This window comes from Leptonychotes weddellii, chromosome X (assembly GCF_054177405.1).
Source record: "Leptonychotes weddellii isolate Sample4059 chromosome X, ASM5417740v2, whole genome shotgun sequence".
NCBI classification, from domain to species: domain Eukaryota; kingdom Metazoa; phylum Chordata; class Mammalia; order Carnivora; family Phocidae; genus Leptonychotes; species Leptonychotes weddellii.
Window position 1 is genome coordinate 57,950,643 of NC_138385.1, and position 23,086 is coordinate 57,973,728.

A 23,086-nucleotide genomic window follows, 5' to 3' on the forward strand; every position below is an offset into this window, starting at 1 on the left:
TGCTGCTCGGGCAGGATGGATGCTGACCGCACACCGCCCGCCTGGACGCCCTGTGCGCCCAGCGGGGTCATGGCACCTATCATGGGTGCCTGCTGCAGGGTCTGCTGCGAAAACCTGCAAAGGCCAGCCGTGCGAAGGTCAAGGCACAGCCCCGGCGTGGGGGTGGGAGGGTGGAGAGGTGGGGGCTGGGGGGGAGGGAGGAGGGGGAGGAGGAGGGGGGATGGGGTCAGGGGGCGGGGGGGGAGAGGTCCCGGGTCCCTGACCTGAAGGAAACCTGGACAAGTTGCTTCACTCATTCCTCCTGGCACTATAACCAGAAGGGCCCTTCTGGGTTCTGACAGATTTCTCGGTTGGGGAATAAGGGGCAAAGACGTCACCCCGTTTTAGTGGCTCATAACCTTCATGGCGAGGCATCTTCCAATCCTGTTTTCGCCATTTTGCTCTTACGAGAACGAAAATGAGTCTTAGCACAGGAGAGGCGTTCTAGGAACACCCACTGAGGTGCTTTCTGCTATTGGGGGTGGTGGTCCCCGGGGAACATTTCACAGAGTTCTCCCGCTCTTCCGCCTTCCCACGTAGGGCACAGCCACAGGCTAGCTCCCGGCCGGACCCTCTGTCTCAGGTCTTCCGTCTCCTTCCCCATGCACCCTATCCCTGCACCCCATATTCATCTGTCAACATGTCAACTCACCATACATGGCTTTCCTGATCAAAAGAGCTCTTTGTGGGACTGTGTCTCAACTCTGCACCGAGCGCTCCAAGCCCTATACCCGCCCGCCCATCCCTGGCCTGTCTCCGGCTACTGCCCCGGGGTGAATTTTACACGCTGTCCACGTGCTTCTTCCCACCCCCCGCCCCCCAGTCACCCTCCTCACTCTGGTCCCTACATCTTCATTCACGCTATGTCGTCTACCCAGACTCCCCTCTCTCATCCTCCACTCCACAAATTCAAATTACAGCTATCCTTCGAAGGCCATCTCAAATCTCACCTCCTTCGGGAAACTTCCTCTGCTGACTCAGGCCCACGATGACATCATCCCATACCTTTTCCGAATTCCCATTTACTTCACGGCGCACAACTGCACACCTGATCATACCTCTCCTCATCGTGTTCTTTAAACGTTCTTCTGTGTAAGTCTCTTAATCTCCCCAACCAGACGAAAAATTCTCTGTGGCGAGGGACTCCGTATTTTCTAAAATCTCTCCTCACCCTACCCCGTCCTAGCGTAGTGTTGGCCACACAGTGAGCAGCTGACCTCTGGTTCACTCCCCAGCGTTCTAAAACCTAAACTGCAGAGCCTCAAGACATGGTTCCCGAATCTTAACGGAGGCCTGACTAGCATTCGGCATGGTAGGACGGCTCGGTGGCTAGTCCGCTCCAGCGTGGAACTGCTCTACGACCGGCTGGCTGACTCCTTACCACACAGTACATCCAAGAACCCCGGCTCTTTCCTTAGCGTAGCTGTAGGAGTGATTTTCCCCTCTCTGGGACTCGAAGAAACGTCAGGCAAGCAGACGGAAGACTACTGGTCACCAGGGTCCCTCCCGGCTCTGGCATCTTGTGGCCAGCTAAGCGTTCTTCACTTCTCCAAAAGTTCTGACTAGTCCCATCACCTCCTGGCATGGGTTTTCCCCCACCAGATGCGCCCTCGCAGCCCAGCATGTCTTCATAGCCCCCCCAGATGCCTTGGGTACCTTTGAGTGGAGGCCAGCCCATGTCCGTAGGTTGGGGCCTGCTGGTGCACATAGCCACTGGGCCGCTGTTGCAGGTGGCGAGTAGGATCTACAAGAGTAGGATTGGTAGAAGGGTGGGTGCTCTGATAAGGCTGGCTGGAGTAGCTGGGGGGCACCATGGTACCTGCAGGGCCTGTGTGTTGCTGCAATCCCACATGAGAAACATAAGGAGTATAGCCCTGGAGAGGAGGAGGACAGAGGGGGTCAGGGACAAGGCTGTGCAGGGCAGCTGGCCTCAAGCTGTCCCCCCCCCCCAATTCTCACCCTCTCGTGCCCTCACCTGGGAGGTCTGCAAACCGTAGGAAGAGCTGGGAGTCATCTGATGGACAGATGACTGTCCCAACATCCCCTGACTCTGCTAGAGGGAAAAAGGAGACAAACTGAAACTCGGGAAACCGCTTTCCGCCATCTCGGTTCTCGTATCTCCCGCTCTGCAAGTCCTTGCGAGTGTCTCCTCAGTCCCGTGACCCTCCAAAGCCCCTCTCCCTGACGGCCCTCCCTACTGCCCCTCTCACTATCTTTGCCTGGAGCTGTTGGCGAAGGCGCTGTCCTTGGGGCACCGCGGGCTGCTGCTGTCGGTACACGGAGGTCTTGTAGGAGGAAGGTTCTAGTCCCATGACTCCAGTCATGGTCGTGGGCAGCACTCCAGGGTAAGGTGGTCGGGTGGGCAGCTTCTGCATCGGTAACCGCACGGGGCGGTACGGGTCCACGCGAGGGCCCCCTGGAAAGGGGAGCGGGCTGACCTCTCCTTGTCCCCCTCCCACCCCCCATCCCCGCTCAGCATCCCCCTCATCCACAGATCCTCAGAGATGGGGCATTGGCCCTCGGGCGGGAGGGACGTTCAGGTAACTCTCCTTCCTGGGGGCAGGCTCTCACCTGCAGGTAGTGGCTGGTTCTGGGTGTACAGGCCTATGGAGCCCTGCCTGTAGCTAAGATGGGATATGGAACCGGGGTTAGCGTGGTGCAGGAGGTCTGGAGGCACTGTCACGCCATAGGGGCCGCTCCTGCCCGGGCCCATTCCATAGTCCTGTGTGAAGAGCAGAGGAGGAAGGTGAGCGGACTGTAGCTTGGTGCGGTGGGGTGGGGTGAGGTGAACTACAAGGGGTGCAGAGGAGCTAGACCTATGTGGCTCATTCTTGTAATCCTAACGGTACCTCTTCCCCACCTCCTCCCCCGGAAACCAGAAACCGCACAGAATCACGGGGGCGGGGGGGGGAAGAGAGAGGGGCTGTGGAAGAAGCATAACCGGGCTGGGGGCAACACTAACCTCTGTCTTGGTGGCTGGCTGGCTGCGTTTCTTGCCCTTGGTGGACTTCTTCTTGCGCTCCTCAGTACTGGGTGGAGCGGCCCCAGGTTTGTCAGTTTTGGGGGGCTCTGGAGCCTTTTTCTCGGGCTCTAGCAGGGTGGGAGCAGGGGGCTCCTCATCTTCTGGGGGCAGCGGGAGCGGCTCCAGGTAATAGGCCCGGGGCCGGGGCCGCAGGTGTGTGTGATAGAGCAGCAATCGCTGTTGTTCCTCTCCTCGGGCCACTCGCCGGTCGACCCGGACTGTTCCAAACCAGCCCCAAGAGAGTGGTGCGGATGGCTTCAAGCCCTCGAAAAGATCCCAGGGAGAGATCTTTTGTTTGGTGGAAACCTGCAGACCCTGCTCCAGAAAACGAGACACAGTGAGCCGCTAAGATTGGGAAAACAGAAGACAGACCTTGAGGACTTGTAGGAGAGGGGGAAGGAGCTGTTGGCAATAAAAGAAAAAGAAAAGAAAAAACAAAACCCAGGCCCGGGTAGGTTCCGGGGAGACGGTGAGAGGGAGACAGACGGGCGCGAACACACATGCATGCCGATACACAAACACACTCACAGAGCAGACAGGGTTCAGAGGGCAGAGGGTGACGGGCAGGGGGAGCAGAGACAGACACAGACGCTGACATTCAGACGAAGACACAGACAGAAACGGGAAGGTGGGGAAGAGACTGAAGACCGGCAAAGACAGAGAGAGAGAGAGAGAGACAGAAACAGGGAGAGAGAGAGACAGACACGGGGAAAGAGAGAAAAACAGGAAGAGAGAGACAAAGAGGCCAGCGGAGAGACACAGAGAAAAGCCAAGTGAGAGTCAGGCAGAGAGAGAGAGAGATTCAGACAAACAGACAGATAGGCCAAGAAAAGAAGTGAAGACAATGTATGTACGACTGGGTTGGACTCTAGATTTTAGACTCGGCCTCGTCTTTTCCCTCCCCTCCCTCCGCTCTCCACAGTGATTCGGGTTACTCAACAAATACCGCAGCTGACAGAGACAAGGCGCAGAGAAAGCTGCGTAGAGATGGGTGCGCTGGGGCAGAGGAATGCAGGGATAACAGAGATCCAGCAGTCGGCCAGACAGATGGGTGGGGTACTGGCCAGGGTGGAGGAGGACAGGGTGCTGAGAACCGGGTAGTCTGTTCCAAGGTGGGTGTGGATGGTGGACGGGGGGGAGAGGTGGGGAGAGGTGGAGGAACAGACCAAGGAAAGAGGATGAGATTCCCAAGATGGGGAGCCGAAAAAAAAAAAAAAGTTCAGCCATCAGCTCCACACCCCCGAGACGGCTCTCACCAGCAGAGCCCCATGGGTTCCCCGGCCTGCTGAGCCTGTCTTAGCCACAAGGTTCATGCAGAGAAAGCTCCTGCCCAAAGGGGGGAAAAGCTGGGTGGGTGGGGGGGGGGACTGGTGCCGCGATAGGAACGGGGGATGGGAAGGAAAGGGGACGTGCCTCCTTCTTGAAGATGGAATCGAAGCCTGCAATCTTGTTGCCCTTGGTGTCAATGAGGGAGCCCTGTGGCTCACATGTGATGACATCTCGGGTCGGCTTGGGCAGTGGCAGCAGCTGGAGAACTTTTTCCAGACTGTCTGACTGACGCTCCCCCAGCTCCTTCTGCGGGCACAGGAAGATGGGGCAAGGGTTCAAGGACACAGCAAAGGAGAGATGGGAAGTCTCAGGGACAGCAGAGAACCGGGCATGAAGACGACACTCGGTAAACCCTAGCTGTACAAATAACAAAAAAAAAGCGGACGTGGACGGGAAGGGGAGGCAGCTCTGGCCGGAACGAAGTCCCTGAGGCCAGAGAGCTTGAGCAAGGTCAGGGGAGAGGGAGCCGAGGGGTCAGTCCCCCCACCGCCCCCCTCCGAGCCGCGCCCTTGCCTCCTCTGCTCACCCGCAGCTTCTTCACCAGGTTCATGTAGGCACGCTTATTCTCCTCCATGCTGCCCTGAGAGATGCTAGACATGTCCGCGGCCAGGGTCCCATTGATGAGCACGCTCAGCATGTCCAGCACGGTGGTGAAGAGCTCGCTGTGATGAGAAGCCCGGGAGAAAACCAGAGAGGAAAGAGGCTAGGACAGACACCGGCCTCAGGGTGGGACCCGAGCAGGGAGAGCCACGCCAACCATAGGGGGTCATGCACCCAGTGTGGGGGAGGGAGTTCCTCTTGGGTACAATCAGAAAAGAGGGGGTGGGGATGCTTTACTTGTTGGACTGCATGTCAACGGTGCCGCTGATGATGATCTCCAGGAGGAGCATGGCCCACTCAGTGGTCTGCTGGGTGCTGCGCTGCACCGTGTCAAACATGCCCCCCACCTGCCAGGGCCACAACGAGCCCGTCAGATGGCTCAGGGGCCAAGTCTAGCATTTCGGGAAAGCTTACAGTAGAACCCGGCCTGGCTGCCGCTTCGCACAACTCAGGCCACGCGCCAGTCGGACCCATGATCTACTATGTGATTCCAGGCCAATGACTTAATTCTTGGCGCCTCTGGGCCTCGGTTTCCTGAATTAGGAACTGATGGGAGCTGGACTAAGGGATGTCCAGGATTCCACTCAATGTTCCATGGCGGGTTTCTAGGGCTCCGAGGGCCCAGCCAGAATCTAGGATACTGAGGCAGTCTCTGCAAGGATCCAGGCCCTCAACCACTTTTAGGTCCCATGTCTTGTGGAGGAGAGCCGGGTCCATACTTGAAGACCCAGTGGAAATTGGGCCCTCCGTCTCAGCCCCCCACCCGCCCCGGCCCACGGGGTGCGGGTGTGGGGGCGGGCACGGGCTTCTCTGTGGCACAGTTCTAGTCCCACCCGTGTCTTTCTTCTCCCCGGGTCCCCCTCTCACCAGGTTGAGCCGCAGCTTGAGAGCCTCGTGCATGAGCTGCTTTGGTTTGCAGTCATCTAAGTACTGGTTGTCACGCCAGTTATTTACAATCTGAGATAGAAACAAGCATAACACACAGCTCGGGGCATCTTCTCATTTCCATCCCCAAACACCCAAGGTGTTGACCGGAAAGTACTGAAGGTTCTGGGGGACGCAGTGGCCTCGGGGGCACCCGTCTCTGCCCTCCGGCCCCGCTCGGTGGCCCAGAGGCCTGTACCTGGTGCACCTGGCTGTAGAGGGAGGTGAGAAGGCCCTCACGCTGCTCATCCTGCCCTTTCAGACACGTCAGCACCAGGGATAAGAATGGCTGCTGGCTCAACAGGGACATGCTAGAGAAGGGAGAAAGAGGAAAAGAACAAGAACAGGACCATGGGATGCAAGTCAGGCAGCTTCCAACCTCATTATTCCAAGCCCCAGACTCTGCTCGCTCAAGATCTAGCCTCTTGGGGCACCTGGGTGGCTCAGTCAAACGTCTGCCTTGGGCTCAGGTCGTGATCCCGGGGTCCTGGGATCGAGCCCCGTGTCGGGCTCCCTGCTCAGCGGGGAGTCTGCTTCTCTCCCTCTACCCCTCCCCCTGCCCGTGGGCATGCTCACTCTCTCAAATAAATAAATAAAATTAACAAGAAAAAAACAGATCTAGCCTGTTGCTCAACTGTGCCCACTCTTAACCTCCGATTTTCCACTTTCCTGTGATTTTTTTATCCCCACCCCCCTGTCCCAACTTTTCTTCTTTCCCGGCCCTGCCACCTCTCCCTTCTACCCCTCAATCCTGGTTCCCCCACAGCCGCTTTACCTCTTCTGCTTTTGTCGGTCCCGTTCTTTGCGGGAAGAGGAACCCAGGTGCTGGCCCTTCTCCAGTTCCTCCCCAGCCGCCTTTAACACATGCCCCTGGACTGAGGTGGGCAGTTTAGCAATGAGGGGGGCCACCAGCCACACACCAGAGCGCTCTAGAGAGCTGGAGGACAGATGGAGTACACAGGGTTCCAGAGGAGCCAGGCAAGGGTAGAACAATCCCTCCGCTCCTTGCCTGATGGACAGGCCTAGTATCTCTGCGAGGCTGAAATCATTTACACTAGCAGAAAGGCAACTCATAAGGGGAGGGGTCCAAACACGTTTCTACCCAACCTGAGCACTGGCTTGGTCTTGCTGCTGCTGGGCATGTTGCTGGCAGCGCTTCCAGAAGATGACCCCGTCTCCGCTGACTGTTGGAAAACCTCGATTGTGGCCTTGGCGATGTTCTCTAAGAGGGAGTTCATCTCCTGGGGGGGCGGGGTATGAAAGGCACATGGGGTGCTAACTAGGTAACTGGGGGTGAAGGAAAACAGATGGTAGGAGATGAGGGTGGAGAAAGGCATCTGGAGGATAATGAGAGGGGAGAGACACAACTCTGCTGGACGCCGTGTCCTCCAGCACCTCCCTATTTCTCCAATTCCCCACGGTCTTCTCCTCGCACACCTCCTTACTGTTGTGAACACAGAAACAGCCTCCGCCGCCGCCGCCAACCTTCCCTCAAGCCGCAGAGCCTCAACACTCCCGGCCCACCTCCCTATTCCTCAGCCCCACACGTCTGCCATCTTCCCATCCTCTCTTATCTCTCTCAGCTCAAGAACCCGAGGGGAGGACGCAGGTTCTTCTATGGTGGCCCGCCCTCCTGAGGCACGGAGCTGGAAGGGAGTACGGGAAAGAGGGCCGGGGCACCACTCACATTGTTAGGGGTCTGCTTGATCATGAGCTGCAGCTCCAAAGAAGACTGGCGCATAGTCCACTGGTCCAAGTTCTGTGATAGAGATGCCGCCCCCAAGCTCGTCATCATCATGTCCCCTGCCCCCAGCCACTTACCACCCCAAGGCCAGTTCCTGATCTCTCACAACCTTGAAACACCTATGCGTACAGGTCTGAAAGGAACCTTCGTGTCTCTCACTTAAGGCAAGACTCCACCGACATGACCCCAAATAGTTGAAAAATCTACCCTATTTTAAAAGTGGTTCGGGAAAACTTCACCTTTCCCCAGTCTCCTGTTCCAGAGCCTCACATTCCTTCGCAGGGGGACATTCTCCTTAAAGCTTACCCTAAATCCTTGATGTTAAAGTCAAAGCCTGCTTCTCCGGTTTGAAACCAGCTGCTCAAAGTCCTTCACGGACCTGAAGGCTACTCTGTGAGTTAATCTCTCTGTGACATTACCTCCTCTGGGCTGAAGAGACCTCATTCCTGTAGCTCTTCCTAATGGCTTTCTTTCTCCACCCTCCCTCCAGTTACCTGAATGTCTGAAGCAGCGTGGCGAAGCAGGGAGTGGGGGGAGGGCACGGGCCTGCCTGGGTTCACACGCTGACTCTAAACTTACTAGCTGTATGACCTTGGGCAAATTACTTAAGCTCTTCAAGGCTTGGAGTCCTTGTTGGTCAAACACAGACACCCCTACCTACTTTACAAGGCTGGACAGATTAAATGAGGAGACGTACACAGAGTGCTGAACGCAACACTCAGCACGAAGCAGACGCTCAATAACTGGGAGCTATTCGGTAGTCCCGCTGTTCGTTACTGAGCCAGGAGCAAACGCCAAACAAGCAAGGCCCCAACCTAGGCTCCCCAGAGGTTGTGCCTCCCACTGATAAGCTACAGTCCCACTCCCGATAGCCGTGCCCTCAACCAACAGTTGACTCTAGGGTCTAGACCATGTTGGCTTGACTTCTAAACCTACGTTGGAGCTGTTTCTCTCACCACCTTTCGCCCACATCCTCGTCCGTCTTCCTACTTGACCACCCCCCTCTTTTTCTCTCAGGGTCCCCACTGTTTCACCCCAGGCCTGGGCCCCCCCGCCCTGCTTCCTCCAAGACCCCCATCACCGTGGCCTACCTGGAGAATGCGCTTAATGCGCTGCCGCTGGGGGTTTTCCCCATCCTCGTTGTCCAGCAATCGATATGGGTAGCATATGAGCTGCATGAGGCGCTGGGCCTGGGCGCTACTCAACACTGGGTCTTGCAGGTCGTTGCTGTCCTCACACAGTGATTTAAGGCAACGCTCTCCTACCCATTCCTGAAGAAGCTGATAATCAGGGCACTGGGGCAACCAGTGAGGGGGTAAGGAATAAGGGGGATGGGCTGGGGGTTGACGAGGGACATGATATATAGGAGGAACGGGGCGTGATCGTGGCTGGAAACAGGACTATATTATATAAAGGCATTCAGGAGGTTTGGGGGGAAGGTGAGACTGACCTGTTGGCAGATGCTGCGTAGCACGTACTTGGCGTAGACATCCAGACTGGCTGTCTCCACAGAGATGTTGCGGCCACCCTGCCTCCGACCGCCACTGCCACCTCCTCCCTCCTCCTCTGGAAGTTCTTCTGTTCCTCCTGTCACAGTGAAGCCCGAACCCTTCAGTTCCGCATCCCCTGTGGTTCACGGGCGGGAGATAGGGAGGGCAGAGTGAGATCTGAACACAGTGTAGAGACCCAGCCCGGACCCACAGAGGCAGCAACTCCCTAAATCCTGCCATACGGGACAGAAATATACTTCCCTCCCTCCTCTCCTCCCCAAAGGTCAGAGAGACCACCTTCGGGAGGGAGAAAGACTGTCCCTTGTAGTTTAGCTGGCACTCCACCCCACACACACTTCTGGCACCACTCCCTTCCTACCCCCATACCAAGTACAAACACAGCCTTGAGAACAGCAAACACAGCTCCATCCACTATGCGGTTCTGGGAGGCAGCCAGCAGGTGGCGGTCACAGGAGGAACGGATTCCTACTGTAGGCTTGTCTGGGGAGGGAGCTGAAGTCAGGGGAAGCAAAAGTAGAAACAGCGGGTGCGGGGGGGGGGGGGGGGGGGGGGGGCGTTAGCCACACTTTCTACTGCTGGCTGGCTCAGATCGGGGTCACTTACTTCCATCCGACTGGCAAGGATTGAGCTGAGGTGTCTTGAAAAGGTGGAGGAGGATGCGGCAGGTAAGCCGGGCCCCCGGCTCAGAGTCCTGTTCACTGCAAGCTGGAAAAAAAAAAAAAAGGAAAAGAAAGCAAATTGGACAGGGCGAAGGGAGACCGTATGTGGGTTTGTGGGTGGTGAAGGGCTGCAAGGGACAGCGAGGTCAGGGAAAAGGAGAAATGACAAGATAACGCTGGAGGAGAGGTGGGGCAGCCAACTGTCTTGCAGGGCGAGGGGAGTCCTTCGGAGGGTCAAAACACAGAAAGACCGGAAAGATTGCGGCGGCCAACACTGGGTTAGAAAGAGGCCGCTCCCAGCCCGAGGCACGCCACTGGACTGGCCTCTGGCGGTACCGTGGAGCCCCGCACTTAACAGTGAGAGTGTGGCCATCGGGTGTCTAGTCAAACTTGGGGTCCAGAAATTCTAGGGGTTACGGATTGGCAGTTCACCAGCATTAAGGAGCGAAGGGATGGCAGCACAGCGAATCAGGTCCTCGAGGAGCAGACACTGCCGAGCGATGAGGATGGCAACAAAAGTAGCCAGGGAGTCGTGAAAAGACAGGTCACTGACCTGGAGGAAAAAGCAGACAAGACATCCCGCCTCAGTGTGCAGAGAGGCTGCCAACGCAAAGCGGTAGGCCCTCGCTCTGCAGGCCTCTGTCCTTCTGCTACCTCGACCACCGGGACCAGCCCCCGCCCCACGGCCCAGCGGGACCCTGGCCCAAGTCTCACATCTACATTGCAGAGAAGGTCATTGAAGCCACAAGTGCCATTGTTAGAGGAGCAGCACAAGGCCTTCAGGACCCCCAGCCACTCGGCGCTCAGTGACTTGCAGTAGCCCGTCAGCTCCGCACACAGGATGGCGATGTCATTCACCCTGGGGAGAAGTACAAGCGCCCTCAGGAAAAACCTTGTTCCACAAAACCTCAGACTCATTAACTTTTCATCTCCACCCCAAAAATAACCAAGGTTGCCGTACCTCCCGGGCATCTCATCCCTCCCAAACTCAGGCAGGAGCGTGGTGCCCGTTCCCCACTCAGTACGCCCCATACCTATCGGGATCATGGTGCCCCACACAGACGTGCATAAGGGCATTGCAGACAAAGCTGTAGCGGTTAGCGGGGTTCTCACTAAGACTCTTGCCTAGCCCCGTGTAGGTGAAGGTGTGAGCTGCGGGGTTCTCCAGAGTGTCAATCATGAACTCGGGTGCCCAGCGCATGTTGGATTCTGAGGGCTCCACGTTGCAGTAGATGGTGTTTTTCACCTTGGAGCAGAAGTCGCTGCAGGGGTGGGAGAAGGGACATGGTAGTGTTGGAGAGGATCTGGCGAGGCAGAGGGGTGGTTGGGAAGGGGGAGAGGAGAAAAAGAGGGAGGCCCCGGGGACCTTGGGACAAGCAAAAGGGAGATGGGACCAAGCAGAATGGGCGGGACAGGGACCCAGTGAGAACAAGGCGTGGGGGCCTCTGGAGGCCAGGAGGAGGAGGAGTGTGGGCCCCCGTAGAGATGGGCTGGAGGCCAAGCTGATAAGGAAGAGAAGGAAGCAGGCCTACTCTCTGGAACCAAGAACATGTGAAGGACAGAGCTCCCAGAAGGCCAGAGACAGCAGGGTCCTGGGCTGTGCTCTGCTCCTGAGTTGAGTGGTAATGGGAAGGAGATGGGCCAAGGTCCCACTCTCTACCCTCACCTCCCATCTCTTACCTGAAGAGCTCCCCAAATTTGCTCTTTAAATGGCTACAGGAGGTGTACAGATCATAGAGATAAGCAAGGATACAGCGTTCCGCAGAGGAGCCATCTGACCGGTTCATCCCATGCTTCACTACGCCACACAGCCTGTCACAAGGGGGCAAGGTCGAGACATGGCGGCGGTCAGTGGGTGCTGTGCACGGGCCAAGGCACAAAGGTCCCCAGACACAGGCTCATGACTCTTGGCAGTAGTCTCCCCTTCCCACCCAAATGGCAGGCCCTTTCCCATGGTGAGGGCCCCCCATGTCCTTCGGGGGCCCACTTCCCCCGGCATTCACCAGAGTCCCGCGCCGTCCGCTTATTCCACAGCCCCTGCTTACCCCTCAAAGACCTGGGCCATCTGGTCCTGGTTGAGGATGAGGCAGGCATGGTAGTGCCGCAGGACGGCCACGATGCACAGGCACAGGCTGGTAGTGTAGCTGCCCACCAGATCCGAGGACTTGAGGAGCAGCTCGGCCTCGACTACGCTCAGTTCATTCAGGAGCTAGCAGAGCCAGCGTGTGTGGGGGTGGGGTGGAGGAGAAATGAGAAGAGGCCCGCGTGTTCTATATGACCCCCCTTCCCACCAGGCAACTGCCCAGGCAGGCCTGAGCCCCTTCCCACTGGAGCCGCCTCAGTCTAGAAGGGCCCTGTTGCCACACGCCACTGTCCTTTATTAACACCACAAGCCACATCGACGATCTAACCCATCTCTAGGATACAATTCTATGAACTGCACAGCAGGAGCACAGTCCGTACCCAACGCTCTCATCTATCTCTTGGGCCTCCCTGTGGAGCACGTGAGTCTCTAGTCTGGCCTTCTTAGCTCGTGTTCCACTTGACCCTCTGGCCCCCACTGGGCTAGCCTTCCTGCCCATCCCAAGTAGCCTGGGACACGGGCTTGAGCCCCAACTCTCGACCTTGTGACCCTATATAGCACAAACGCCTTCCTCCACCCTCATTTCCCCAACTTCCCCACCTGAATGGCAAAGTCGATGAGGCCACTGATGCTCAGGGAATATTCCATGAGGTCAAAGATGAACTGCACATGCTGCACCAGAGGCAAGTGGTATGACATGCCAAGGGCAAAGCTCGTGATCTGCTCCAGAACATTCCGGGAGACCTGATAAGGGCAGTGGGAGTGAGACGGGAGTGGAGAGAGGCAGGAAGAACCAGAGAAGCAAGAAAAGGAGGATGGCGGACGGGGATGAGACCCAGGAGGCTTAGCCTGCCTGGGAGCGGGGGGAGAAAAAAAAGATAAGGAGGAAAGGAAAACAGGGCAGGATGGCAGAATGTTGGGGCGGGGGCAAGACTTAGGCCCACACCTGAGCCGTGACCTGGTGCTGGTCATAATGTGAAAGGTGCTGGAACTTAGCAAAGATATCTTCAGCAGTGGGGAAGGCTTCAGGCCGGTTGCGTCGCCGCTTCTGCCCGTCCTCCCCACCTGAGGGGACAGTGGAAAGGGAGCAGTCAGGATGGGGAAGAGAACTAGTTGACTGGGGGTCGGGAGGGGGGTATGGAGAGAAGGCTATGGGTGGGGGGGAGGGAAGGGAGGGACCGGGGAAGGAAGGCAGGGAGGAAGGGTGGGAGGGAGAAAGGGAGAAGGGAAGGGAGGGTCGAGGAGGGGGTGGGGGAGGGATGAAGGGAAGGGGTCAGTGAAGCAAAGGTTTGGAGGACCACAGACTACGTGGACCTTAGAGGAATACATACAGGGAGGTGCTAGGTCGAGGGAGGGGAGGGGGGAGGGCGGGCAGTATGGGGCTTACTGTGAGGTACCTAAGAATGTCAGGTCTCCAGGATTCAGAGGCACAATAGGAGCAAGCTGGTCTGCAGAGGGGGGGAATGAGGGGGGAAGTTTCAAAAGGACTAGAGCTCTCAGGAGACTCCAAGAGACAGGACATGGGGACATGACTGGGGGTTCCCTGTGCTGGGGAAAGGGACACTGACTAGGGCACTCCTAGGGGGAGATCTGTTTCAGGAGCCTCAAACCCACCAGTTTCTGCTGTCCCCTTGCGGTTCAGAACCTTCAGGATATCCTTGGTAATTTTCTTGATGGCATGGCGGGCATCATCTCGCTGCTTCCCCACCCCAAACAGTACGACCAACCGCTGGTTGCACTCATGGCTGCATGACTCCTCCTGCATCCCAGCAGCACCATCAGACTCCAGCACGGGTCTCGCTCCCTCCTCTCAAAAGCATGCTCCATGCCCCTCAGCATCCCAGTGCTCAAGCCCTTCCCAGCGCGCCACACCCGCAAGAACAGCTCCAACCCCTCAGCACAGTCCTTGGACAGAAACCCCGGCTCAAAACCGAGGTCTCGAGGAGCTCGTGGAACAGTACCTGGGGGATGGGAAAGTGCGTGGCGTACTGCACATGCCGCGGCTGGTCATAAAGAACCCCAAGGGTCCCTTCTATCTTCTCCTTGGGCGGGGGCTTCACCTCCTTCTCAACATCTGGCTTCTCGGGGGATGGACTGCCCTTCCCCTCACAGGGCATAGTAGGGGAGAACAACTGAGAGAAGGCGAAAAGGCAGAACATTTAGAGGGTGAAAAGGGGGTCAGGGGCACAAAGAAATTCCCCAGAGGCATAACGGGAGGACCTCGGGAGCTGGATTCTTCCACACCGGGATCGGACTTACTGAGAAATCAGGCTTCTCCATGTCCTCGAAGAGCACACTGGAACTAGGGTCAATGTCCATCGACTCCGAGAGCCCTGGGTCCTGAGGGCACAGAACATAAGCCAAGTGGCTTTAGCCCCAGGGAGCTGCTCCCCACCACCTGGAAAGGTCGAAGCTGGAGGGAGGAGACCGTGTTGGGCAAAGCACCGGATCTGGAATCGAGCTTTGACAGGTCACGTACCCGCCTCGCGCCTCATTCCCTTCAGCTTCAAACTGGGGGATCGGAACACCTCACCCCACTGCGAGGAGCAAATGCCGACCACGGATGTGACAGGGCTGGGCCGGCCCCGGAACACCGAGCCAATACCATTCTCTTTATTAGGGAAGGGGTACCCAGAGGACTCTGCGAGCCAGGAAGATGGGGCTGTCCGAAGGAGGCAGCGAGGGCAAGACAAACCCGCTCACCTCCAGCTTGCTACTGCTGCTGCCCTCAGCCTCCTTGCGCTCTGAGTCATCAGCAGGGTCATCAAAAGGAGACGGAGGCCGGGGGCCAGGAGCTCCAAAGGCGAGGTCCCCCCGGGAGATGAGGGTGCAAGTGTACATGTTGTGGGAGAAAACATCGTGTCGAATCAGTTCACAGAAGAGCAGGACCAGATTAAAGAACTCCACTCGCTCACTCTCACTTCGGGGGTCCGCTGCATGGAGGGAATGAGAAAAGAGGGCTTAGGGAGAGCACAAGACATGGGCAGCAAGGGAGGGAAGCACACCGGAGGCGCAGCGCTCCTAGAGTACCTGACGTAGGCAAGACGAGGAGCGACCCCCCCCCCCAAACAATTGCGGGACAAAATGCGGTTGGTTCACCCCACTCCTGCCCCACACACCGCCTTGGAAAGGAAGAGAGCATCCTTGCGGCTCTCTGTGTGTGGGAATGCTTCGGGCGTGAGGTCTTGTTTTTATTCTTCTCTTTATTCCTTTATTCTGCTCAACTGTAAGATCATCAGAGGAATTATACCCAAAACCCAGGCTGCATAAAGCCCAAGACAGAAAGAGACATCAGAAGACCCTTCGCTATGCTTCCCAGCGACAGCAGCGGGTAACTGAGTCTAGGCGGAGGTAAGCAGAGGGTGGCAGGGGTTCGTACTCAGCATGGGAGCCTGGGTATCCAGAAACTGCAGGAGGACATCCTGGAAAATGGGAGCACTGGGAGCAGAAAGGGAGCCAGAGGCAATGGAACCCTTCTCATCTGCGGCTTCTGATTCTCCACAACGCTGTAAGATGAGAGAAGAAACCCTAACATCGGTTTTGTCCTGCTTCTTCACCTCTCCACACACGATGCTTGAACTGCCACCCGTTTCGCCTCCACCCCCAAGCTCTGCGCTTCCGTCCCCGCTCTGACCTCCGTTTTCTTTTCTTTTTTTAAAAGAACTATTTTATTTATTTATTTGACACACAGAGAGAGAGCGCACAAGCAGGGGGAGCGGCAGGCAGAGGGAGAAGCAGGCCACCCACTGAGCAGGGAGCCTGATGCGGTGCCCGATCCCAGAACCCCGGGATCATGACCTGAGCCGAAGGCAGACGCTTATCGACTAAACCACCCAGGCGCCCCACTGACCTCCGTTTTCTTTACCACCTCCCAACTGAAGCCCTGCCTGCTTCCCTAACTCCAACATCGATCTACTCCTTCCTACTGTTGCCTTAGGTCCTCAACTTTCCCTTTCGGTTCCGTACCCCTTCTGTATTCTCACAACTTGAACTTGGGTTCCGCTACTCAGCTCCATCTGTCTCCAGCCCCAGCTGCCACTGCCCCATCGGCCAACCGCGTTCTCTCATCTCTGCCCCCTGACCTCGGCCTCAATCTCGGCCTGTCTCTTCTCCAGCAGCTTGGCTACCACCATAGCACGATGCCGACCAGAACGCTTGCAGCTGACGGCCCATTCACACAGTAATGATACTACGGCGTCATCATCCGAGGAGATCTGGAGACCAAAGGAAGACAGGGTGAGCAGGGTAGTGTTGGGGATAAAGTACCGTGCTCCAATTTCTTCAAGACCGCGCCCCATCTTAAAACATCCCAGGCCCAGGAAGATCATCTCTTCACACATCCCCGGTGTCCGTGCCTCGCCATGCCTTCCCCTCAGGCATACTGTTGCTCTTGCCACGTGCTTTGCTCCTTCTATTCCCCTTCTTGCTTACCTCGTGCCCATCCTTGCTAGGGCCCAACCCAAAGATTCGGTTACAAAGGGAGTCGAGAGAGTTGCTGAAGTCAGAGCGCTCAAAACTGTGGCTGTCCAACACTTCCAAAGTATGGAGCACCCGTCCAATGGTGAAGCCTCGGGAGGAAAAGCGGTAAAGGGGACTTAACAAGAGGCCCAATGCGTCCGACTCTCAGGTCGCTAGGTCCTTACCATCCCTTCCTCGAACATCCTTCTTACTCTCTGTCCTCTGGCACCCACCTGCAGTGGCTTCCTGGCACTTATCGAAAGACCAGCGAACCTCAACCGCCTGTCCTCGCTCCTTGATCTGCTGCTCAATCTCGCGCAACTTTGCACGGACCTGCAGTATGGGAAAAGGAGGGCTTTGATTAAGGATGCACCAAGGTGTACAGCAGGCCAGGGTCTAGGCGCAAAGGACAGTACCAGACTCCAAGTCACTATTTTTTTTTTTTTAAGATTTTATTTACTTATTTGACAGAGAGAGAGAGGGAGAGGGAGAGAGCATGAGCCAGGGGGAGAGGCAGAGGGAGAGGGAGAAGCAGACTCCTTGCTGAGCAGGGTGCCCGGCGTGGGGCTCGATGAAGGAACCCTGGGATCATGACGTGAGCCAAAGATAGACGCATAACCGACTGAGCCACCCAGGCGCCCCTCTAAGTCACTATTTCTGAAAGAGCAACTCAGCTTCCCATCTCAATCCAGAGGCCACCAGGCTGGCTCCTGGTGGGACTTACCTGCTGAGTAAAGGCACTGTTGCCCTCTGGCATGGGCAGGTTGGAGGGGGCAATAGGCAGGTGGTCAAGTGGTGAGCCAGTCTTAATGCGGCTATCGGTCAGCGAGTAGTGCCAAACCAGGGCACTAGGACAGCACAGGAGGATGGTCTGCCGGACAGGAAGAGCTAAGTCAGGCTCAGTTCCCACGGCTACCTCTCTAGAACCCCATTACAAGACCCCAGCTTGAGCTTTCTGGTCCAACGTTATTCTGAGTCCCTGACGTAGCATCTCTCCGTCTCTGAGCCCCTCCCCTCATCCCCTCTCCTAAAAGGCTCTGGGCCTACTATTCAGTCCTGGAAAGGAACTAACATCCCAGGAACGAGAAGCAACAATCTCCAAGCAAGTACTCACAGTGCCTGCTCCCACCTCCCACTGAGAATCACCCCCATTCTCCAGGACGGGCATCCAGGTCTTCTCAGGATGCTTCTTAATGCTTCCTTGGGCCCACCCGGCACCTACCTGAAGGATACAGCTGAGGCCAAAAACCAGGGGCCGGTGCTGAGGGCACATCAGCAGGTCGCTAAAGGGTGTAGAGGGTGCGCTGCTGGTTGGGGGCTGAGGAGCAGGGGTGGCGGGCAGTGTGCTTGTCGACTGAGCGGACATAACATGAGATGAGTGACTGCTCACACCATCCAGTTGCAAGGCCAGTCTCCGGGTACAGAAGTAGGCAAGGCGGCGGGAAAGGTACGCAGACTGAACGAATTCCCCCGAGTACTGTGAAGACATGCCCATCAAAACCCCCAGTTCTCCCGGAGGGACAGGGCACTCACGTCTTATTCCTCCCCAGATCCTCCCTAGACAACCCACCCCCCCCCCCAGCCAAATCCTAGGTCTTACTCGAAGCAGCAGGGGCAGCAGCAGTTTAAGCAATTCATCCTCTCCAGGGCGGATTTTCTCAAAACACTCAAGGACCCAGGTCAGGAACTCATGTCTGTCCAGCATTCCATCCTATGGGTCCAAGGAGCAGGAGGAGTATTAGTTTCCCCGGAGACTATTAATAAGGCAGATAAAGTAAATGGAAGGAGGAAGAGAACCGCAGCTGGAGCAAGCTAGCAGGCAGATTCTGTCCTGTCCCGGCAGAATATGAGGCCAGGTGTCACGTGACATGCCCGTCTTCCTACCTGAAACATGAACATGGCCAGCTTCTCGTTGTAGTCCCACTGCCGGATTGCCACCTCCACGTCATGGGGCAAGGGCCCTATAGTGGACCCACAGCCCCCACTGCCTGCAGGCCCTGGCCGGTAGTACTCGGCCATCTTTTGCAGCTGCTCCCATAAGTATTTGGTGATGATCTGAGTCCATTCTAGGAGAAAGGTGGAGAGAGGGTTATTTCACACCGTCCCTCTGCTTAGAACATCTTCTGTCCCCGCCCCACGCCCACACCCCCAGTCACCATACTTCTAAATCCTATTCATCCTCTCAGGCTCTGGTCCAATGCCACCTGCTCAAAGCCTTCCCGGGTGTCCCCCAAAGAAAGTAATCCTTCTGTCCACTGAAGTCTCAGAAAACCTTTCACCTTCTCTTGAGACACACACACACACACACACGCATGCATACACATACTTTCTCTAATTATGTGATTCGTACATATGCCTTAGCATCCCTACCAGATTACAAGCATCCTAAGGGTGGGAATAAGGGACCAGTCCCCTTGACAGCCCAGTACATGCACACAGTAGATACTCAAGACACTCAACGTTTACCAACGGAGTGAATGCAAGACACATGCAGAAGCAAGGAATACAGACGAGGAAGGAGAATAAGTCCAAGGGTCTCTCTGTCATCACTCCTTGATGCGATCAGTGGTGGGACCCGTGGTATTAGGAGTTACTCACCCATGAAGGGGTCAATGACATGTCTCTTCTTCACCTTGGTCTCACTGATTGCTGCGTAGTAGGCACAGGTCATCTTAATGAGCCAGGCGGCCCGCATCACAGGCACTGTGTACTTGGCTAAGTACCCAAACACTTCTTCCTTTTTACTGAAAATGGGGACCTGGACGGACATCACAAATAATGAGACCTCTATCACCCCTACAAGCTGGCACCCACGTAGCTTAATCTGGGAATAGGAGAGTACTTCACACCCACGCTCCCCACCTTGGCCTGGAGACCAGGAACAAGCACCTCACCTTTTTGGCTAGTTGCGTGAGTGGCTTGGTGCCAGCCAGGTCAGTGAACCAGGTGTTAATGGCACTCTGGGATCGTGCAGTCACCAGCCAGAAGTTGTCCTTCTGGTTCACTTGGGGCTTTCTGCGACCAGTGTCAGGGAGGGTGTTACAACGTAACTTCTCTGCAATAATGCTGCTGAAGTTGGAACTGATCTGAGGGAAGGAAAGTACACCTTAGAAAGGGAAGAAGAGGCAGAGAGGTGGTCATGCCTCTGATCACTAATACCAATGTGGTAGCATTAGGTTATGAGGGAAAACTCAGCCATTCAGGTTGTCCCTTTAGGTCTTCCCAACCCAGGGCCTTTGCTCATTCTCAGATTCTTCCAGGCTTTTCCTTCAGCCTGGCAGGGTTATCTCACCTTGGCAGGATTGAAGTTGACGTTCTTGGCACTGCCATGTTCATCCCCAGAGACAGCAGGCTGGTTATTGAAACCTTGTTTTACATTCAAGGCCGTCAGTTCATCCTGAGGCAGGAAAACGATATTTTAGCTTTTTTCCCCTCCCCTGGGGGTGGTGGTGGTGGGGGAGGAGGGCAGGAGAAGAGAAGGGAACAAACGGGGGGGGGGGGAGGTAGGAGGAGGATTCTGAGTAGAACAGATTGTTATTTAAAGCTAGGCCCTTATATTCATTTGGACCCCACCCTCACCCCCACAGTCACTAAGATTTCCAATCAGTCAGCGCTCGCTCAACATCACTCTTCCTTGCAAGCTTGCAAGCAGCCGTAGCTCACCGAGCTGCCTCAGACAACTTTCTGAGGTGTGTGTGTGTGTGTGTGTGTGTGAGGAGGGGGGGCGCCTCCAGCGTAGCCCCTACATCATTCCCTATTCACACCCGGGAGCCCCCCCCTCCAGGTCCCACTCTCGCACACCAGCCCACTTTACTCTTACCCCTTTTGGGACTTTGGCTCCCACCAAACCGCCCCGCCCCCCCTCACCAAACCATCAATGCTTCCTCCTCTGCCGACCGCTTGCCTCAGGCCCCCTGGGAGCCCGGATTTTTGAACGCACCTCCTTCTGTTTGGGATCTTGAGGGTACACATCGGGAGGGCCCAGCCGCGGCCGCTTCAGGGGCCGGTGTTCGTAGCTCAAGATCCCGAAGGCCGCCATCTTGCCCAGCCCGTAGCGCCAGAGGCGCCAGCCGGGGCCGGCTGACGGGGGGAGGGGGAGAGGGAACCGACAAGGGGGGCGGTGGTTCCGAGGACGGCAGCCGAGAGACAACAAGGGGCACGTTAGAAACTCTCGATCGTTGCCGGAAACTACCGAGGGGAACCGAGGGACGCCGGGAACCGTCGGACAATACCGACCGCAGCGGGGGCGGGGCCCAGCCCGGCGTGGGGCGGAGCTCCGCGGCCGCGGAGCTTTCGGGCCCGCGCGGCTGAAGATGGATTTCACTCCCCAAGTATCTGCGAAACGTCCTCGAGCAGTCCGGTGTGCCTGGGGGGTGGGGGGTGGGGCGCGGGAGGCAGCCGCGAAGCCGAGCTCTAAGCTGAAACCGGGTCCCCAGTGCCTCGCTCGGTTCTCGGCCTGGAATCGGTGCTCAAGGGTATTTGCCTCGGTTAGGAACTCTGCCTTTCACCCTAAACCACTTCTTCCTTTCTGAGTTTCTGCATCTGAAAAATGGGTGTACTGTTACCTCCTTCAAAGGGCTGTTGTGAAGATTAGAAACTGTCTGCATAAGAAAGCACCTATTAAACCCCTGAAAGGCCAGTTCTAATCCCTCAAGGTCTTTATGGTCTGGCCCTGAGGTTCTTAGCCTTTTATGATTCGCAGCCCCTTTAAGATGCTGATGGGCGCTATGGGCCTTCCCAGGAAAGTTACAGAGGGAAACGAAATGTTACATACTTTCCAGGGAAATTCTTAGAGCCCCTAAATGTCAACAATGTATCCCCTAAGTGTTCGTGAACTCCAGCTTGAGAAAGAGGCACCTACTGTGTCAGATGCTTTCCAGACATCATCTCCTTTAACCTGCAAACAGCCCCATGAGTTCGAGATGATAATTGTCTCCATTTTGTGGATGAGCAAGCTGATTTTCAAAGAGTGAAAGTTCACTTACTTGCCCGATGTCATTCAGGTACTGAGAAACAGAGCTGAGGTTAAGATTTTTTTCTGGACTCTTGGGCCTTTCTGTGATGGCAGATTGCTCTTCAGAGAAAAGATGGAGTGCTATAATAAGAGTAACAGATAACAATAAATAAAAAAACTGATAAAATTAGCAAATAGCAAAAATAACACTAACAAAATGCTATTGAATCACAATGGGAAGACAAATTAATTCTGACTGGGGTGAGGAAAAGATATCGGAGGAGGTAACATTTGAGCTAGCCCTAAGAAATTGTAACCCACAGAACATTAGGGTGGGTTAGAACGTAAGCACAGCGCCTGGCACATATTTAAGGCTCAATAAATGTTTGCTGAATAAACAATTTCTACAAAGTGTCTCCAATCAGCTCTGTGTTTGGGGGAAGACAAATCTGGCAATAAGATGACGAATGTAGGTTAGAGAGCCCGGGCCTTCAGAAAGGAAGGTCAGGGGCACCTGGGTGGCTCAGTCGGTTAAGCGTCTGCCTTCGGCTCAGGTCTGGATCTCAGGGTCCTGGGATCGGGCCCTGAGTTGGGCTCCCTGCTCAGCGGGGAGTCTTCTTCTCCCTCTGCCCATTTCCCCCTCCCCCCTCCTGCCCACTCTTGCTCTCCCTCTCTCTCAAATAAATAAATAAAATATTTGAAAGAGAGGGAGAAAGAAAGAAGGAAAGAAAGTGAGGCCAGGGGACACCTGGGTGGCTCAGTCAGTTAAGCATCTGATTCTTGATTTTGGCTCAGGTCATGATCTCAGGGTCCTGAGATTGAGCCACGCGTGGGGCTCTGTGCCGGGGGTAGAGCCTGCTTAAAATTCTCTCTCCGCAGCCCCCATCTCTTAAAGAAAGAAAGAAAGAAGAAAAGAAAGTAAAGAAAGAAAGGGAGGCCAGTTAGTGGGTTCGAGGAATAATCATGACTAGAGGGAATGAAAGGCTGATTTAGCACAGTGGCTGTGCTCGTGGAAAGGAGGACACTGCTGAGAGAAACACCACAGACGTAGAGCTGATTGGATTCTCAGGAATGAGAGAGAGGGAGGAATTGATGATGACTTTGAGGTTTCAAGTCTGGGTGACTGAGAGGGTGGTGATACATTAACTGAGATAGGGAACACAGGAAGAGAAGCAGATTTAGGGGAAGACGAGGAGTTTGAAGCCAGTATTGTTGTTCCTCCGTTTCCAGAATCTACTTCTAAGTCAGACCTCCTAACCAGTCTCAACAGGGACCCAGCTCAGGCAGCAGCTAAGGGTGGATGGATATTCTGGTTTGGATTAGGTCAGAAGGAAGACAGCTATATGTGTGCCCACAGGCGTCAAGACTGTACTTTCCACCCAAGAGAGTAGGGCTTTGACAGAGGTTTCAGGGTGACTGAGCCCAGGAAGGAGCATAGCGCAGGATGGGGAGGGAGGTCCAGACCCTCCACTCCACAGGATAAAATGACTTAGATGAGAAGGTGGGTGGTTGGGAGTGGTGGCAGCAGCGAACAGACCCTTCCCAGGATCCGGGTGGCCTGAAGATTCTTGAGTCTGTGACAGTATCGTGTGCCCAGCCTCGGTCTCCACTTAACAGCACTTTACCGTGGTGGTAATACACCTACAGATTAGATTAACACTTAATCTCCCGGAGGATTTAGCCTGTGTCATAGCACACATTTGCCACACCCTCTGTAAAGCCCTGGCTTCGAAGGTTCTTTCCACCGGAAGCTATGACAGGAG

At 55.9% G+C, this 23,086-nt stretch overlaps 1 protein-coding gene across 1 annotated transcript in view; it reads right to left on the reverse strand.

The window, feature by feature from the left end:
• MED12 (mediator complex subunit 12) overlaps nucleotides 1-20,628 on the reverse strand; it is a 21,195-nt gene extending 567 nt beyond the window's left edge. Inside the window, exons 1-43 of the mRNA XM_081809327.1 lie at nucleotides 20,310-20,628; nucleotides 19,662-19,766; nucleotides 19,264-19,455; nucleotides 18,968-19,127; nucleotides 18,254-18,435; nucleotides 17,970-18,080; nucleotides 17,592-17,846; nucleotides 17,094-17,240; nucleotides 16,603-16,702; nucleotides 16,343-16,479; nucleotides 15,994-16,125; nucleotides 15,291-15,417; nucleotides 14,615-14,844; nucleotides 14,171-14,251; nucleotides 13,873-14,043; nucleotides 13,526-13,670; nucleotides 13,309-13,359; nucleotides 12,858-12,976; nucleotides 12,512-12,655; nucleotides 11,874-12,037; nucleotides 11,509-11,640; nucleotides 10,863-11,090; nucleotides 10,543-10,687; nucleotides 10,261-10,381; nucleotides 9,773-9,874; nucleotides 9,536-9,649; nucleotides 9,109-9,284; nucleotides 8,750-8,929; nucleotides 7,602-7,673; nucleotides 7,022-7,155; nucleotides 6,690-6,851; nucleotides 6,114-6,225; nucleotides 5,858-5,947; nucleotides 5,228-5,337; nucleotides 4,917-5,052; nucleotides 4,475-4,636; nucleotides 3,002-3,376; nucleotides 2,611-2,761; nucleotides 2,250-2,455; nucleotides 2,015-2,092; nucleotides 1,859-1,913; nucleotides 1,696-1,783; nucleotides 4-114 (exon numbers count right to left, since the gene is read on the reverse strand). Of these exons, the coding sequence (XP_081665453.1) occupies nucleotides 4-114; nucleotides 1,696-1,783; nucleotides 1,859-1,913; nucleotides 2,015-2,092; nucleotides 2,250-2,455; nucleotides 2,611-2,761; nucleotides 3,002-3,376; nucleotides 4,475-4,636; nucleotides 4,917-5,052; nucleotides 5,228-5,337; nucleotides 5,858-5,947; nucleotides 6,114-6,225; nucleotides 6,690-6,851; nucleotides 7,022-7,155; nucleotides 7,602-7,673; nucleotides 8,750-8,929; nucleotides 9,109-9,284; nucleotides 9,536-9,649; nucleotides 9,773-9,874; nucleotides 10,261-10,381; nucleotides 10,543-10,687; nucleotides 10,863-11,090; nucleotides 11,509-11,640; nucleotides 11,874-12,037; nucleotides 12,512-12,655; nucleotides 12,858-12,976; nucleotides 13,309-13,359; nucleotides 13,526-13,670; nucleotides 13,873-14,043; nucleotides 14,171-14,251; nucleotides 14,615-14,844; nucleotides 15,291-15,417; nucleotides 15,994-16,125; nucleotides 16,343-16,479; nucleotides 16,603-16,702; nucleotides 17,094-17,240; nucleotides 17,592-17,846; nucleotides 17,970-18,080; nucleotides 18,254-18,435; nucleotides 18,968-19,127; nucleotides 19,264-19,455; nucleotides 19,662-19,766; nucleotides 20,310-20,408 (6,092 nt within the window). The 5' untranslated portion in view covers nucleotides 20,409-20,628. The remainder of the gene's footprint in view (nucleotides 1-3; nucleotides 115-1,695; nucleotides 1,784-1,858; nucleotides 1,914-2,014; nucleotides 2,093-2,249; nucleotides 2,456-2,610; nucleotides 2,762-3,001; nucleotides 3,377-4,474; nucleotides 4,637-4,916; nucleotides 5,053-5,227; nucleotides 5,338-5,857; nucleotides 5,948-6,113; nucleotides 6,226-6,689; nucleotides 6,852-7,021; nucleotides 7,156-7,601; nucleotides 7,674-8,749; nucleotides 8,930-9,108; nucleotides 9,285-9,535; nucleotides 9,650-9,772; nucleotides 9,875-10,260; nucleotides 10,382-10,542; nucleotides 10,688-10,862; nucleotides 11,091-11,508; nucleotides 11,641-11,873; nucleotides 12,038-12,511; nucleotides 12,656-12,857; nucleotides 12,977-13,308; nucleotides 13,360-13,525; nucleotides 13,671-13,872; nucleotides 14,044-14,170; nucleotides 14,252-14,614; nucleotides 14,845-15,290; nucleotides 15,418-15,993; nucleotides 16,126-16,342; nucleotides 16,480-16,602; nucleotides 16,703-17,093; nucleotides 17,241-17,591; nucleotides 17,847-17,969; nucleotides 18,081-18,253; nucleotides 18,436-18,967; nucleotides 19,128-19,263; nucleotides 19,456-19,661; nucleotides 19,767-20,309) is intronic.
• Nucleotides 20,629-23,086: the final 2,458 nt, after the last annotated feature.